We start from the raw sequence: 19,357 nt of genomic DNA, 5'->3' as shown, positions 1-19,357 counted from the left end.
TAGATAAAAATGTAAGCTAAAGTACAATCTCTATATCGTGGTTCTAATAAGGTCTAGCCTTTGAAAGCGAAATTCTCAGTTCCATAACCTAACTTGAGGGTTGTATCATAGCAACGGGTGCCTGAGACATAATTCTCCTACGTGAGGAAATACACTGCAACCTACGAAATGTGACTCGGCTTGGAATTTAATTTCATATTTGTTAAGAAATGTATATAAAAACAACTATTAAATTTAATGCCTTTTACATAGTTTTGTTAAAAGTTACATAAAAGTACCATATAACGCACTTTCTTTCTTAGAAAATATCGTATAACTATTCAATACACATTTAAGCTTATGGCTTTATAGATGATGTAGGCCTATATAAGTTGGTACTGTAAATTACTTGGACAAGTGCAAGTTGTATTCGTTTTGAAATTTATATGCATTGTGAGAACAAACAATGCTAATAAAAATTTCCACAGTAAACAGAAATCACAGCTCTGTATTTTTATTACTCTAAGAAGTACATTATCAATTTTTTTCGTGTTTCAGTTATTACTGTTATAATTTTCTTTACATTTAAAACCAACATTTTAGTTTTAGTTGAACAATTTAATATGCATTTAAACTTAGAAAATTACTGTGTAAGAGAAAAAATTTTCCATCTTGACACACAAACTATAATTAATATGAAAATTACGTGAACTGATAAATCTTTAGAGATATAATGTTAACATTTGATTAAGTGTACACTGAATAATTAATCAATCAATTGAAAAAGATAAATTATGAAGATACCAAGACATCTGCACATTTTTTTTGTGACGGATTTTGTCTTTGATTTGGAGCAATCCTTTCGTGAAATCTTGATAAAGTCGTTGCTAGACAGAGGGAATGGAGAAGAAATGGAGCTGGAAGGAATATTTCGATCTTGTCTTTTAACGCTCATACGCTTTCCAAGTTCTTGATCAAAAATTTGGAAACACGTGTCTCCGGAGAAATTTGTGATGATAGCAAACACCTCCTGCTCGTTAAGTACGCCTGATGCAGCAGGACCTTGTGCAAACTCCTCCAAGGTCATCACCAAATATCGCACGCAGTAGAGAAGTTGCCCTAACACACGCCTTTTGTTCTCGGGCGTGATTTCCTGCCTTTGACGTTTGCACTCCTGACAAGCCCAAGAAAGGAGAGCATTGAATACGGCTCTCTCAGATGACAGGTGCAAGGTGTCACGACTTACGATATCATAAACTGTTGTGTTGTCGAGGTTTAAGAAATCTTCACTCTGTAAAATGGTCTCAGCGTGCTTATCTAAGAGATTGAAACACTTCGTCATGACCTCGTCTTGTAGGTTGGTCATTTCGCTGTGGGTGGACGTCACCACATTCCTCATCATGTACTGAAAAACAAGAAGAACGTTCTCTTCACGGATGTTGTAGGAAAGGAAACGGAAGCATAGTGCTGACAGCTCTGACACGATGAACTTGTGTGCTGCGTAAAGGGTATGAAGTGCTGCTTCCACTGATGGAAGAGTGACTTCCTTGGTGTACAAGAACCTTAAAAACACAAAGAAATTGTTCAAGACTTCCGAAAAATGTACAGTCTTTCAGCACGTTACTTTTATGATTTAAAAAAAGCAGAGTTTATAGATGTAAGACACATTTGGTAATTACAAAATCCCTGAATGTTTTTTTTTTTTTTGTGGAAATGTTCATCAACTGTTTAAATAAATTACAGACAAAAATTTTTAATCTAAAACAATTTACACTTTACATTGCACAATATCTACTCCAACTGGGAAAATCAGTAAAACTATTTATAATGTGTGAAAAAGTAAACAATATATATATATTGTAAAAAGTATCAAACTGGAGCAGCTTAATATCTCTAATTATGATATGTTAAATTAAATTGTTTCTAATTTTTTAGGATTCGGAAAAAGGAGATGAAAATTCATTATTTTGAAGTAAGCATAAAGCTACACAATGGGCTCTTTGCACTCTGCCCACAACGGGTATCGAAATCGGTTTTTGTGTTATAAATCCGCAGACAAACCCGCTGTGCCACTGGGAGGCGATTCATTAATTACTGCATATTAGAAAGAAAAGATGCACATTTCTCTGTTGGTTAAATTACGAAGGGAGATTTTTGGCAGCTATGCAAAGCGTTTTCCAGATTTCATACTGTATAAAAATCACTAACAATAAATTATAGCTTAGTGGTTTGAGAGACAGTTTAATTTGGATCTCCAGTGGTACAGTGGTACATCTGCGGACTTCCACTAGTAGAAACTGGCTTTCGATACTACCGATGGGCAGAACATAGATAGCCCTTTGTGTAGCTTTATACATAACAAAACAAACAGTTTAATTTTAAACATGCTCGCCCTCTCAGCCTTGGGAGCGTTATAATGTGACGGTCAAGCCCATTATTCAAAAACAAACAAGCAAATAATTAATTTTAAACATATATTAACACAGTTCATGTAAAAACAAAAATATAAACTTAGAAGTGTTAACCTGTAAACTGTAGAAATGGTTATTTTTATATAATGATTTGTTTTAAGCTTTTCATGTCAAATTAAACTTTTTTTTTCTCCCAGATTTACCATAACATTTTCAGTATTACATATTAACAACAATACTGTTAATACCTTCAGTCGAAATAACCAAAAACATTTATTCTATCAGCTACAAATATTCTGTAAAAACAATAATTTTTATATATTTTGATTTTATAGTTAAAAACATCAGATGTTAATTAGTTCCATATAAAATATGTGTACAAATATAATTTAGTCTTTATAATAGTTCTTTATCAAATTTATTAAAAAGATATCATTCAATAACTTGATCATTTCGATCTAGTAACACTTGCTTTAAACAGTGTTCAGCCAAAGCACTGATCCACATCCATTAATTACGGAGTATATGAAATTTGATTCTATAATTAATGCAATTTAAATAGCCTACATTTGTTGTTCTTTCCATTACTATTACAGCATTACACTTGTAAATGTTATTTTTATTTTCTCTAGGACAACCTTACACGTAAGCACTATTTTTTTCTACTCTATAAAGTGACACATACGAGTTACTTATGAAATGATTCTCTTTTTTGGTGTATTAATATATGTAGAGTTTATTAATTGAAAGTAATAAATGTCTCTCACCGAAGGAGGTTTTCGAAGGCATACGGCTTTATGTCAGTTACAGTCAACACGACTTTTGATGAGGACCTCAAGTCATAGATGGGTAGGCTATGGAAAACAGGAGACATGGAGCTCAGAACACGCAAATGACAAGGAAACCTCCAAACATCCGGCTCCTCTCCCACTAGAAACACAACATCAGACTGCTCCTCACTGTTGAACAACATAACTTCGAAATTCGGAGCGGAAGGAGTAGCAGTTGGTACTCTATCACAATAAGTTGGAAAATCAGCCACTGGCTGCAAGTTACTCCGTGGAGACATTGAGAAGGATCGAGCTTTCTGGAAATCACAGGTGAAATGTACAGAGAAAGAATAGAGTGATAGGTGTGCACCTATATTCTTATTGCATGATAAATAAGGCTGTCGTTCTTCGTTTTACACGTAGAACGTATTTGGTCGCAACTCAGGTTTTTCTTCCACTGTAAGAAAGATATAAACCTATATTCTCACTACAAACAGAAATTCGTGTACTTGAGACAACACAATTTTGTTCTGGTTTGATATTTCGTTACGGTTAACGGGAATCACCGTTGGATTGTTCAGACAGAAGAAGCGAAATTCTTCTGATACGGAAATTCTGAATTGGACATAAATATCGAAGATGTGGGTAGACACTGAAAAAAAGAAAAACTTTAAATTAAATTACATCTCATATTTTCGAACATAATAGTGCTTCTCAACAAAATAAACGCTATCAAAAATTACATGTTATATGGACAAATAAAATAACATTAAAGAATAAATCAGATGTTTCATTAACAAAGCGTTTTTAATGACAAGAAATATATTTTAGAGTTATAATAAATACATTCTTCTTGCTTTAAGTTAGTTGAACAATAAAATACTATATTTAATTTCTTATAATGTACGAAAGTTTTAGTATTTTTCTCTTAGTAATAAACTGGGCAATTGTGATTAGCATACGTCAACTAAATTCTGTATGTTATACAATCTACTAGTGAGATACGAATAATATATCGTAAAAATAATAATAATAAATGATATAGAGATTTATCGTTCATCAGAATTTGCTAAACCAGAACATAGTATTGCGTTGTTAGATTTTCCCCAGCCATTTTTACCTATCAACAAATATTGTTAGTTTTGAAGCATGCAGGGGCGTAGATTTTTTACACACCATGGGGGGGGGATGATTTTTGCAACCACTTATGTGGACTGTTCAATTTGCAAATTGGTAATCTCTGATTACGTGAACCTGAAAGCTGTAAACATGCAGTCACAGAGTAATCTTGTTGCCGCGATACTTGCATGTATTACTTAGGCCTATTGACTAATTATTACGAACTATCGCTTAGATCGAAAAGCTTAGAAGCACGCCTATATTAAAGATGTACATTTCTGCTACTGAAATAGCCTACATCTAGGCCTAATTATGTTATTCGATTGGTAAGAACACGAGAATCACAATTACAAACACACAATTTGTAGGCCTGTGATGCAATAAAACAATTCAACAGACCAAACTGTAGGGGGGATGATTGTATGCACCATACCCCCCACCTAAAATGAAGATGGGATGTATATCCTCCACCCACCCCCAGGATCTACGCCCCTGTTTAAAGGGCCCCAGCATGGCTAGGTGGGTTAAGGCGTTCGACTCGTGATCTGACGTTCGCGGGTCGCACCAAACATACTCGCCCTTTCAGCCGTGGGGGCGTTATAATATTACTATCAATCCCACTATTCGTTAGTAAAAGAGTAGCCCAAGAGTTGGCGTTGGGTGGTGATGGCTAGCTGCCTTCTCTATTGTCTTACTCTGATAAATTGGGGACAGCTGGCTCAGATAGCCCTCGTGCAGCTTTGCGCGAAATTCCAAAACAAACAGTTTCGAAGGTGTGTGTGAATAAAAAGTTGTTTTAATATACTGGTCATTTAATGTGGTCAGTGGTAACACAAAAATCCAGAGTTCCATTTTCTGCTATTTAGAGAAACTAGATGGTACATTACGTAATTTACACTGAAAACAACAACAACGACATATTTTCTTTAAATACAGATGCTCCGACGCTAGTACAGCCATATGTCTCCGAGTTTACAACGCTAAAATCAGGGGTTCGATTCCCCTCGGTGGGCTGCGCAGATAACTCTTTGTGGCTTTGCTATACGAAAACACACACACATAAATACAGATATTGTTAGGCGAGGTTCTTTCTAATTTTTGTTAGTACATTTCAAGTAACATCTGGTGTTGTTTTAGTTTAGATTTCCAGTAAAAGATATTTAAAAAAGTACTTGAATATAAACATTTGCTCGACATTTTGTACACAGTACGCCTCACTGGGTGTATATTCTTATGAAGAAATATGTATCTGTTGATCTATAGTCTTATGCTTAGAACAGTGTGCCATCACCAGACAATGATGTCTGCTTTGCGATACTAAAACTGATAAAACTTCTTTGTGTAACGTTTTAGATTAAACAGTTAGTAGTTGTTTTGTATATTGTACGTTAAGCCTACTCTATTATTAGTTGTAAACTTCTACCATATTAAAACTCGAATGAGGACTGAACTTCTAAGCCTCACTTGATCATCCTACTAAATGTTAATTTTTAAAATTTAGCCCTATGATAAACTTATCTCTCCCCTTTTAATCAACTTCATTCAGCTGAAACATACACTACTAATAAAAATATTGTAACTTTTAAATATAAAGACTAAGATATACCTACAAAAAAGAACATTATTTCTTTCCCAATGAAAAAAAAAATTTTATAAAATGAAAATACAGTGAAATGGTCCTCTAGAATGTCATTAGATAAAGAAACACGTTTAACATTTCTTACCTGTAAACTTTGTCTCCCGAAGAAGGCGAGTTCTTTTTATATTTCTGGTACATTAACCCATTTCAAGTGATGGTTGGACAGTATCTAACTCCGCAGCTAATGGTATTTATAGTATTTCAACCAGAAATCTACTAAGAGTTGAATAATCTGTTTCTTTGTAATTTACGTAGATTCTCACGAATAAACGCGTTCGATGCAGTTTCTACTGTATTGTGATTGGAATAGTTTACGGATGTAATACGTCCGATAACCACAAATTTCTACGTCACGATACTTGGAAAATAAAACTGTGAAAAATCCTGTTCTCAAATATATATATATGAATTCGAGAAAATCACCAAATACATTTCAATATAATTATAATTATTAGGTTGAATTTAACTAATCACATTTCAGTTTAAGTGCATGTGTAAATATTTTACTAAAAGTGAAATTCAAACGGCTTTACGCATGCGTAATGGATACAAACACATATTGCCATCTATCTTTAAACTGAGTGTAAGATATAACGGAATATCTCTTTACTACATTTAAGAGAAATCATAATACTGAAATGTAGTTTATTTTGTAACTATATATTTAAATGGTTTTTGAATAGTTACATTCATCTGATTAAAACTGAAAGATATTTCCACTGAAGGTTGCGTGTGTGTGTGTTTTCTGATAGCAAAGCCACATCGGGCTATCTGCTGAGCCCAGCGAAGGGAATCGAGCCCCTAATTTTAGCGTTGTAAATCCGTATACTTATCGCTGTACTTGCGTGGGGCTGAAGATTGCGTAGCCAGCAACAAAGTATGTGATGGTATACATGGGAAGCCTTGGTAAGGGTTCTGGGGGTCAAGTCGTTATAACCAGTGATATGTTGATATATACTGTGAATGAACGAATAGGAAGACATTACGTTTATATCTTTAAAAAAAACGTGAAAATGATATGGATGCTAGAACATAATACATGGCAGTTACAGCACCAGAGGTGGTAATTATATGCTTTCTCTTTTCGCTATCGCTGTAAAATTATGGACAATCGTTGTTAAGCCTAGAATATACATTTGTCTAAAATTCAATAAACAAACTTGTCGCTTACATTTTTCTTCATACTCTACAGTCCTATACCTATTATTGTCTACGGAAAAACTTGGTAGTGTTCATATTTTCTGGAATGAGGTTATACGTATTCTTATAATTAAAGAAAGAAATCTAAAACTATAGCTGATGTTTTATAAATGTACATCTATATATATATATATATATACCAAACTAAAAGTGTTTTGATCTTCCTGTTAGTAAGTTCGTGAAATGGATTAACAGTTAAGATAAACGTTCTCATTACCTTATTTCAGTACCATTCTTATAACTTAGAAATGGTGTGAAGAATTATGAAGATATATAACACTTAATATATGTTTATATTATATATGTTTAATTAATATATGTTTATATTAGCCAAATTATGAAAATATAAGTAAATAGAACCACTAAAAGTATCACAACAACTAAGTTTCTGGTTTTGTTCCTAACACAGCATATATATATACATATACATATATATGCATATGCATATATATACATATATGTATATCAGTTACTGGTTCTTTTTTGTACACTATCACCATTACCGTCTTGACCATGGAATTGTTTTTCACCTTTAAATCCGTATGTGATATCGCACAACGGTATGATTAGTGTCGTACATAACAACTTATAAACTGAATATTGGCTTATAAAGTCGACTACGTAAGTAACATGAATAGTTGAAACTTGCTAGCATTAGCAGCACTTAGCCTGAAATACATTTAATAAGACAAATGACTGGAAGAAAGGTGAACAGTAAGTCTGTTATGCTCTATGATGAATGGATATATTAAACATAATTATAACAGCTGTATGTAAGTAACAACTGAGACACATCCTACCTCAACAAATATTTGAAACTTTTCTAGTTGAAGCATGCTTATAAATCTAGCACTGTAGTTTCACCTAGTTTACAAAGTGATCTGTTCCAAGTCTAGCAGTGTAGTGTTGTTATAGCCCACTAAATGTCAAGTTGACACTGTAATGTTCTTCCAGTTTACAAAGTGTGTCCAGTTACGAAGTTTAGCATCACATGTTTCTCATTAAATGTCCATTCTACATTTCTAATATTACACTGGTTTTTCTAGTTTATTTATTAAATGGTCCGTTAACAAGTCTATCATTGTATTCTTATTAGATGGTCTGTTAACAAGTCTATCATTGTATTCTTCTTAGATGGTCCGTTAACAAGTCTATCATTGTATTATTATTAGATGGTCTGTTAACAAGTCTATCATTGTATTCTTATTAGATGGTCTGTTAACAAGTCAATCATTGTATTCTTTTTAGATGGTCCGTTAACAAGTCAATCATTGTATTCTTATTAGGTGGTCTGTTAACAAGTCAATCATTGTATTCTTCTTAGATGGTCTATTAACAATTCTATCATTGTATTCTTATTAGATGGTCCGTTAACAAGTCAATCATTGTATTTTTATTAGATGGTCTGTTAACAAGTCAATCATTGTATTCTTCTTAGATGGTCCGTTAACAAGTCAATCATTGTATTCTTATTAGATGGTCTGTTAACAAGTCTATCATTGTATTCTTATTAGATGGTCCGTTAACAAGTCTATCATTGTATTCTTATTAGATGGTCTGTTAAGAAGTCTATCATTGTATTCTTCCTAGATGGTGCGTTAACAAGTCTATCATTGTATTTTTATTAGATGGTCTGTTAACAAGTCTATCATTGTATTCTTATTAGATGGTCTGTTAACAAGTCAATCATTGTATTCTTCTTAGATGGTCCGTTAACAAGTCAATCATTGTATTTTTATTAGATGGTCCGTTAACAAGTCAATCATTGTATTTTTATTAGATGGTCTGTTAACAGGTCTATCATTGTATTATTATTAGATGGTCCGTTAACAAGTCTATCATTGTATTTTTCTTAGATGGTCCGTTAACAAGTCTATCATTGTATTTTTATTAGATGGTCTGTTAACAAGTCTATCATTGTATTCTTATTAGATGGTCCGTTAACAAGTCTATCATTGTATTTTTATTAGATGGTCTGTTAACAAGTCTATCATTGTATTCTTATTAGATGGTCCGTTAACAAGTCTATCATTGTATTCTTATTAGATGGTCCGTTAACAAGTCTATCATTGTATTGTTATTAAAAATTGATCAAAGTTGTTATATAAAAGATATAAGTTAACAGTGTTTACTGTGTTGTTGGTAGAGTGCATTAAAAGGCAGCAATATAACTTTGGCAGGCCGATCATAAAGGCTGTCTGGCAAGGCTTTTTAGTTTTAGCGTTTTACTCGCAATGTGCAGGACCGAAACTCGTCAGTGAACACATTTGTCCTTTCTACTCTGAGATCTTTCTAATGTGGTGTCCAGTTCCTCCTGAGTTAATTATGGTAAAAATGTATCTCAGAACGGCTGGTATGGGTATTACTAATAAAGCAGAGAACAACGTTTCGACCTTCGTAAGTCATCTTCAGATTAACACTCGTCAAGAGTTGACGATGGGTAGTGTTGAGTAGCTTCCTCTGGTAGATCGCTTCAAAATCATATATGGCCAGCGCTGTTTGAACAGTTTTCTGTAAAATCCAATAAAACAAACAAAATTAGATTAATATCTTGGTGTTTTAAACTCGTAGATAAGTAAAGCTTAACTGTTTCAAATAATCTGTGTAGGTACAAATCAGCATAGATCCCCCGCATTATACACTTGTGTTTTTAAAGTGTGGTATCAAAATTTAAATGTGTTTAATGTTCAAAGTAATGTAAACAAATACCACACAAAATACAAGAACTACAGTCAATCTACCAAATTACTACACCTGGTGTGTGAGAGTTAAAACATTTCTACTTCAGTATTGTTAGTTTGTTTGCAGTTAAACAGTGGTTTGTTTGTTTGATATTCATACTTCAAATTAAAAGCTCATTAGCGTAAAATAAGTATTTTGCCACAACAAGGGTTAAACCTTTAACATTACAATTCTATAAATTTAGGGTTGATATAGCATTAAATATACGTATATTTATTACCTTGAGAAAAAATTAAGTTGTTTGATTTTAAAATTCATCATATTAATTAAAATAGAAACGAATTGTTAAAATAAATGTTAAAACAAATGTTACTGTTTTGCTTCAAAAAAAAATGTTTCACGAAAGTATTTGCACAATTTTGTAATTATGACTACAAAATATAAAGAAACAGAAGTTAATACGTTATAGATTAATCAAATAAAACAACTAATAATAAAAATTTAAGGAATATAAAAGAAACTGGAATGTTCCCAATAAATACAAGTCCATATTGTTCTTTATACAAAGAAGGAAGAAGTGTTGTGACGTTGTTAAACAATGTTAGCGAATGAGACGTTTCAAAAGATCAGAGCACACTCACATACTACAAGGGAAAACAAAACAAGCATTTCTCTTAAGTGAATCTTTATAAAATAACGAAATAGAATGTTTGATAGAAAAATATTAAGAAGGTGAAATAGAGTAAAACTGAATAATAATTCCGTAATTATTTTAAAGAGATTTAATATTTCATATCGGTTTTATTATCATTGTATAAATTGTACCTTCAGATATCCATATTAAATAACTTTCGCGATGAATAACGCCGTAAGGCTTAGGCAGCTAATCCATCTCTTATGTGATAGATGAAGAAGGACAAATATTGAAAGGTAATTTTAATAAAATAACTTAGTGTTAAAAAACACTTACACTATAGCTATCAGCTATATATGGTGTTTTCATATGTGTATGTATACGTCATTTAGTCACAGAGCAAATCTATGTTTGTATAGAAATGTCATAATTATGAATAATTGATACTACTAACTAACTCTCGTGCGTAACTCCTTCACAAAAGTTATTTAACGTATTAATTGTTGATAAATATTTCGATCAACTACTTATTACCAAAGTATACCATTTTTAGGAATTTTTATTTATCATATGTACGTTTACACAAAAATTTCAAATTCCTAAAGGGAGGCGTCGTATAATGTTAGAGAGTGTATTATATGTATGGTGGAGATAATAGTTTTACACTCACAGACTGATCCAATATTTATACTGGAAATTTAGAGTAAATTTATGACTTATTATTTTACATGATTTGTAATATTTAGCTGGATAACTTGCCAATTCATTCAGTTTATCAGTTGAATCTCTTGTTATTATCTCTCAGATAATATAAACGATTTTTATATCTATTTATGTATGTCATAATATATTTATTTAATCCATTTATGTATGTCATAATAAATTTACTTAATTCATTTATGTATGTCATAATAAATTTACTTAATCCACTTATGTATGTCATAATAAACTTACTTAATCCATTTATGTATGTCATAATAAATTTACTTAATCCATTTATGTATGTTATAATACATACATAATTCAAAATTTTATTATTTATAGCCGCAATACTCACAAGGCTCTATTACAAGTATGATAGCTGTGGTTTTATACCAAAACATTAATTAGAAGTTTGTTTGCCTCTCAGTTGATACAGATGTTACAGAACTATCATAAAACTTTTATTTGTAATATAAAAGAAGTAACAACGTTTTTAATACCCACATCAACTTTATATTTATTTCAAGTGGATTTCTTGACATCATCAGAAATGATTGTTACAAATCTTTCTCGTTATTCATAATAGATTATTTAATATTCTACAAACTGAAGTTTAACATGTTGATGCATTTCAACCACTTTCAAATATTTCACTATAACTGCCATCCTCTTTAACATCCTTACTTGACTTTAAGTGATAAAACATTATTTGTTAAACAAGTACCTAGAAAGATTGGTCCAATAATTATTAAATTAACTTCTTCTATACGAGTCCGTTGGAACTGAGTGACCACTAAAAATTCTTTATAGTTTTGATATAACTAACTAACCTTTAATATAGTATGTGTATCGTCACAGACTGTGACAAACTTTCAATAAACATTACAAGTTTATTACTTACAAAAGAAAATTTTGATATGTTACTAAAGTATTTTGAATAAAGTAAAAAGATATGTTCGTGAATATGCCAAGTCTTTTTATTACTATTGTGGTTGCAACGTGATTTACATGTTAAGATTAAAGCACTTTTCTCATTTCAAAAATCTCAGTTTTCATTTGCGTAAAATCTAAAACCACCGAAATACATTTCAAACATTTTTCAGTAATACTTTATAGTCTAACTCTTATTGTTACTACTGTAACACTGTAAATGGTTGGTCAATTTGACCAACCTCGTAACTTCCACGATAAAATCGACATAAATCTAATTGACCCTTATTATCTAGAATGACTTCAAACTGTAATATGAAACTACACTTGTTTATCCTAAGTATTTTTTAAAAGTAACAGTATACAACTACTTATATATAAATTTTATTATTTCATTGACATTTGAACTGCGTCTAACTGCTATTCGTTCCATTATGAGTTGTGAATCACTTTTGCTGCTCACATTATCCTATTAAATTACATAACCGATAAGCTACTTTGATCTGCTCACGTGCGTGCTTATTATATTATTATTATCTATTTTACCTAATCCAACCTAAAGAGTTTTCTATTTCTACATTTGAACTAATGTTATAAAATAAATAATGTACATGAAAAACAAAAAAAAATAAAAGTCCTTACCTATACTTTTTTTGCTATCAAATGTTGATAACGCTTAACCCTACTTTCCATACTAATGACAATATTGCACTAAATAAGTTTTATTTCATTACATAATGTACCAAAGAAGATAGAATACAAACATGAAGCCAATCTATCTCTCAATTTATCAATTATCTCTTTGTTTTACCTGTTTGATTTTCAAACTGAACAGCAGAGAAACTGTTATTATAAATCTCGAAATATTATAAAACGCTTTCTGAATTACTGAAACTAGACATGGCATTTGAAAACATTTGGAGAAATAATTGTGATTTAATCTCACGGTGTATACTTAACCTGTTTTTTGAGCTGCAGCTTAATTCTTTATTCACAAAACAAGAGGATCTGAAGATAATCGTCCATTGGACCACAGTAATCCTTAACATTTTGAATGTTATTACACCAACTCAAGTATTGCCCAAATAATAGACAAATCTAAAATATGGAAAAAAATATCAACTTGTGTTTACATAAGAATAAGAATGGTTTAATTAATTTTCTATTCACCATAATGGACTTGAAAAAATTGAACTCAAATTATTTATTTGTCAATAGATAATGCACCCTTCAGTTCTTTCATAATATTAGGTTGAGGAATAATTCGTGAGCGTTTTTAAATAATTTCATTCAAGCATTACATGCAAGACTATACAATACTTCAATGCATGAACACATTACACCCAAAACATTTATTATGATACTTTATTTCATGTAATACCTAGGTATATAGTATGCATTGTTTTAAATGAAATTGCAAGAAATTAAATGCGAAAAGCAGATGGTGTCGAAAATGCTCGATTTTGTCCACTTGACATTTCATTTAATGAGCTCAAAATGAAAGCAAAAATTAAAGACATATGAAAATCAAACACACCATCTATTAGAGCAAAAAAATATCTACCAAATGACATGAAATATTTTGCGACAGCGTTTCATTTATGAATATATTTTTTTAACTTGAAAAAAACGCTCACGAATTATTCCTCAACCCAATATATTTATTATTTTCTGCTAATTAAAGGGTATTAAGTGGATTTAAATTTTTCCAAAATCATTGTTATCATGAACATATTTTATGGAAGACTCGACACAAATGTCAAGTATAACCTCTGCGAATGTTTAGTCAAACTTATGTGATCTTTATTAATTAAAGTTCAGTATTACCTAAAGTGTTGTATATGTAATTAACAATGTATTGCATTATAACAAGTGTAAATATAAAGTAATTATGTAAAACAACTCCAGCAATTGAAAACGGAGCAACTTTATGACACTTATGAATAAATCACTTCATCACTCCAATTTTTACTGTTTTTTAATTCATTGTGTTTGCTCAATAATTCCACAGAAATATCTATGCAATACTAATTGTAATTATAAAATGTAATGTACTTTCCACTTGTTTTGTCTACTTTTAATATTATTTATCTCTCATTTTTCAAATGTTGTAACTTTTGTTATGTATTTCCAGTAATCATGCTATGCATAGTAATCGAAAACCTTGTATGCTATTCATTAATGGTAAAAATATTTTTACAAAGAAAACTTAGCAACAATTTAAACTTCGTTTGAGAGCTAAATTGTTTAAATAGAATTTCCTACGATAATACTGTTTAGATGTATGCTCCATTATAGATGGCTGTAAAATTAAGTAGTTAATGAAATGTCCCTGGTGACACATTATTATCAACATATTATCAGATAATGGGATATTTTCGATTTAAGGTTTTATAAAAAAAAAGTTTTACTTAAAAAGTTGTTCTGCAACTTAAAACAGAATTAGATTCATAAAGAAAATTTTAAGATATATCTGTATAAAAACGGTTGGTATGGGTAGAGAAAGCACTATGTAGAGGAGCGAACAACGTTTCGACCTTCTTCTTCAGGTTTACAAAGAAAGAAAGAAGTAACTGACCGATAGCTGACCACATGTTTGAAGGCGGTTGTGAAATTGAGTGTAGGAATGTAGAGGGCGTGCTTAGATGTTTGATTATATTTATTAATATAGGTATAAAGGTGTTCTTTTGTATTGGTTTATTTTGTGCTTGAGTTGTTGTATAAGTAAGGCTTCTTTAATTTTGCGTTTGTTTATGTTTGTTGTTTTATTTAATATTTGAGTGTTTTCTATGGTTATGTTGTGTTTACTTAATTTGCAGTGTTCGAAAACATGTGAAAGTGACTTTTTGTGTTCTTTGAATCTTGTTTCCATTTTTCTACTTGTTTCCCCAATATATAAGTCGTGGCAGTTATCACATTGTATTTTATAAATAATGTTAGTGTTGCGTTTGTCAGTGTAGTTTTTACATAGTATAAACCTTAGCTTTGTGCCTGGTTTTTGAATAAATTTGGAATTAACTGGAATGCCATATTTTATTACTAGTTTTTGCCAAATGTTGGTTATTTGTCTGCTGATATCAGGAATATATGGTATACAGCAGTATATGGTTTCGTAATTTTTTGATTCGTGAGATACATTTACTTTTGTTGGTTGATTTTGCTTTCTGTCTAGGTGTGTGCGTATAATGTTTTCTACGGTTTGTGGAGGAAACTTATTCATGTTCATGAAATATTGTTTTATTTTGTCTAATTCATCGTTAATTTTATCTGGTGAGCATAGTTTTATGGCTGTGTTTATTTAGTTTCTTAGTATATTGAGTTTTTGTTTTGTTTCATGTGTTGAGTCCCAAGGAATGTATAGTCCAGTGTGGGTTATTTTTCGTTGAATTTCTGTTTTAAATTGTGTATCGGTTCTTGTAATTTTGAGGTTAAGAAATGATGTTTGATTGCTTTCTTCCTGTTCACATGTGAAGTTAATGTTGGGATGTATAGAGTTAATGCGATTGAAAAAATTAAATCTGTGTTCTGTAGATCTGAATCCCGCAATCGTGTCGTCTACATGTACATATCTGAACCAGTATAGTGATGGATGAATGCTGTGTTAATTGCTTGTGTTTCAACTTCTGTCATAAAAATATTGGCTAGAACTGGTGATACTGGGTTGCCCATGCTTAGGCCATTTGTCTGTATATAGTTGTGGTTGTTGAACATGAAGTTTGTCTTCATCGCAGTGAATTTTATGAGGGTTGCTAACTGGTTGCTGAGAATATCTATAGATGTGTTAGGGTCTCGGATATAGAGTTCTAAGGCTATCGTGCAGGCTTCACTGGTTGGAACTTCTGTAAAGAGGGATATAACATCGAAACTGGCCATTAAGGCTTTATGATTAAGTTGATTTAGATTAGACTTGAAATTAAAAGAGTCTTTGATGAATGAGCTGGCTGATGTTACATAGTTGGAGAATGCTCATGCTATGTATTTACATATATATTTTTCTCTACAAGTGGGTTTTCTCGTCGTCATCACGGATTATTTAAAATATATCATAATTTCTGTCTTCAAGTATCAATAATGAATTTTAACTGATCTCCAGCATTACTGTCGAACAGTAGTCCTTCAAAATGTCTGCTGTGTTCTTCAGAACATAAATATTCTTTTAAAGTTAAATAGTTTTTACAAAAATTAAAAATAGCATGCCTTTATTATCTATTACAATGGTAAGTTTTGACATATGTATCTTTAGAATTGAATGACTCCTTTCGATACAAAGTGTAATAAACGCAGCTCTAAATCACCCAAAAAATTCTGACTTAATCACTTATAAAATACACTTTCATCAAAGTGAGAGTTCCAACTCAAAATGTTGTAAATATTAAATATATTTGTTTTTATACCAGTTGTTCGTAGTACAAGTTTGTGTTTCGCAATTTAATCGTGAAAGAATAATTTCAGTATGAATTATCATAACGTCTTCAGCTTATACTTGTTTGTAGTATTAGTACCATGTGAAACTCCAGAAAGAGAATAATTTTTCAGCGATTCATAAGAACAAATATAACTAGAAAGATAAAGCAAATCAAAATGATAACATATTGACATAAGTATTAAATCTAATTATTTTTCATCATTAAAGAAACATAAAATTCCAAAAATTTATATATTGTGCAATTTTCCATCAAAATGGAGGAAGAAGTACAAGAAACGAAAGTTTTGTGGTAATACAAATGTGAAATATTCAGACATAATTACGTTTTTACTTTTTTTTTTTCAAAATACCCTTCTGTTAATTTGTAAAGCAAGTCTGATGAATAAGTGATAATAAAAGAAACTGACTCTCAAATCCAATATTATTGTTACTTAGAAAACAGACATGAATGAGTTAAATATAGCTACGTTACGAGCAGTCCGTGGCCCTTGGGTAACGATCCAGACTATGGACTTGGGAACCTACGATTTACGTCTTATCACTACTTAAAGTAAAAATAGATCCCTGCATTTTACGTTCGTGGAGATGCTCTAAAGGTGATGGTAAAATTACACTACCAAATTAGAGAAGTAAAAAGATGGCGTTTGATAGTTTGTAGTGTAGCGAACATCGAATGTTTGTGAATGCATACATGCGAAGTTTTGGTATGAGGTCTGAGGGCAAGTTACAACCAGTGATATTTTAAAACATAAAATTTGAATGAACGAATGAAAGTAAGTTATTTTTATATTTTATGTATGGGAATGTTTATGAAGGAATGTTGAAAAGACGTAGACAATTTCAAAATAATTTGTTACATTGAGTTTCTGAAAGAATGCAAAGCTTTTGATCGATGCCACTATTAGATTACTTTCGGTTTTGAATTTCGCACAAAGCTACTCGAGGGCTAGCTGTGCTAGCCGTCCCTAATGTAGCAGTGGAAGACTAGAGGGAAGGCAGCTAGACATCACCACCCACCACCAACTCTTGGGCTACTCTTTTACCAACGAATAGTGGGATTGACCGTCACATTATAACGCCCCCACGGCTGAAAGGGCGAGCATGTTTGGTGTGACGGGGATGCGAACCCGCGACCCTCAGATTACGAATCGCACGCCTTAACACGCTTGGCCATGCCGGGCTGTTAGATTACTAGACCATTCCAAGAATTGGCGGTTTGTGCTACTGATTATAGCTGCTGTCTAGTCTGTCAGTTCAGAATTAAGGACGATTTTCACAGATAGTCCTCGTGCAGCTTTGAGAGAATGTCTGATATAAACAAACAAAACATAAACTGTAAAAATTTACGGGTAGAATAAACATAAGATTTCCTTTCCAAGCGGCCTTGGCATGGGCATTAGGGCGCTCAATTCGTAAGCTGAGCGTCGCAGGTTCGAATCTCCGTTACACCAAACATGCTCGCCCTTTCAGCTGTGGAGCGTTATAATGTGACGATCATTCCCGCTATTCGTTGGTAAAAGAGTAGTCCAGGAGTTGACTGTGGGTGGCAATGACAAGCTGCCTTCCCTCTAATGTTACGCGGCTGAATTATGATGATTAGCGCAGACAGCCCTCGTGTAGCTTTGCGCGAAATTTACAACAAACAAAAAACACCTTTTCAAGAAAATACTAGAAAAAATACTTACTGTTAGCGACTTACTTAACTTTAACATTGCATTACCACTTCTGTGAAATTTTCTCAATTTTTAAATGTTGGTTGCATTTTTTGAAATATTTTGTCAAACTAAGTAACCTGGCCCACAGATATATCACCGCGAATTATATTGTTAAATCATATCTTTTCAAGCCAACTATTTCACTTAACAAAATTCAGGAAGTTTATGAAGATAAACTAAGTTTCTTAGATATAATGGAAACTTTTCCTTTCATAGGCCATATTATTCTTACATTTTAATTATTTCGCACGCAGCTGATAATGCAGTGAAGACTGATTTTAGTGTTTCATCTTCGAGATGTATATTTAGTAGGACTAAAACGCTTCCCACTCAAATTGCAAGTATTTTATCCAGCTAATATATAAGTTCGAATGTTGTATGTATGTTTTAATAGACATAATGCAGGGAACATTGTTTTACTTACTTGGGTATGCTGCGATGAAATGAGCAGGATACGTCAAATCGACTTTTAAACTTAGATGAGGAATTTAGATGAATTAACATTGTTTGTGTAGCATCAGTAATATTGTAAAGAAACAACCATCGTGTTAAAACATTTATAAAGTGGACTCTAGTAGCATCACTATGTTTCAAATGATTATGTTTCTTCCTATTGCTTATGTTTGTCTTGAATTGCAGTTTGATGACAGAGTAGTATATTTTGTTTTTCAAGTGCCCTAATCCTATACTAACCACGTTGTATCTTATTTGTGACTCAATGTTACCCAAATGATGTTCTCATCGAAGTTGTGTAATACTCCCTTCTCCCTCACCTGAAAGATTACTCTGGTATGTTAGGGAACAGCAGTGAGCTTTCAGAGTCGAAATTTGTTTTACAGACCCTCTCAGTGTCACGGAGACACTATATTTGAAAGTATTTATACCCCCCCCCCCTTAACAAGTTAGAGCGATCAAACGTGGCACATATACTTATGCGCCACAAGTGTTCTAATGAAGTTTATTTCTGAGTAGCTAATAAGAATAATCCTTAGAAATAATAAATCATGAACTTACACAACCATTATTCGGTATAACCTTGGATTTCATTATATTTTTGCACTAATATGATGATGTAGGTACAAAATTCAGCGAATATCTTAGCAAGTAGAATTTTCCATTATAATCATAACACGTCAAACTGTCTATAACC

General features: G+C 31.9%; 1 protein-coding gene across 1 annotated transcript; it reads right to left on the bottom strand.

The window, feature by feature from the left end:
• Positions 1-477: 477 nt before the first annotated feature.
• LOC143233401 (BTB/POZ domain-containing protein 6-like) lies at positions 478-6,207 on the bottom strand. The gene is made up of 3 exons (XM_076469602.1): positions 6,004-6,207; positions 3,158-3,812; positions 478-1,541 (listed from the first exon to the last, which is right to left on the bottom strand). Exons 2-3 carry the CDS (start codon positions 3,457-3,459, stop codon positions 746-748), a joined length of 1,098 nt encoding a protein of 365 aa, XP_076325717.1. The 5' UTR covers positions 3,460-3,812; positions 6,004-6,207; the 3' UTR covers positions 478-745.
• Positions 6,208-19,357: the final 13,150 nt, after the last annotated feature.

The sequence above is a fragment of the Tachypleus tridentatus genome, chromosome 12 (assembly GCF_004210375.1).
Source record: "Tachypleus tridentatus isolate NWPU-2018 chromosome 12, ASM421037v1, whole genome shotgun sequence".
Lineage (NCBI taxonomy): Eukaryota > Metazoa > Arthropoda > Merostomata > Xiphosura > Limulidae > Tachypleus > Tachypleus tridentatus.
Note: the sequence above shows the minus strand (reverse complement) of the source record. Positions and strands in the feature narration are given on the sequence as shown.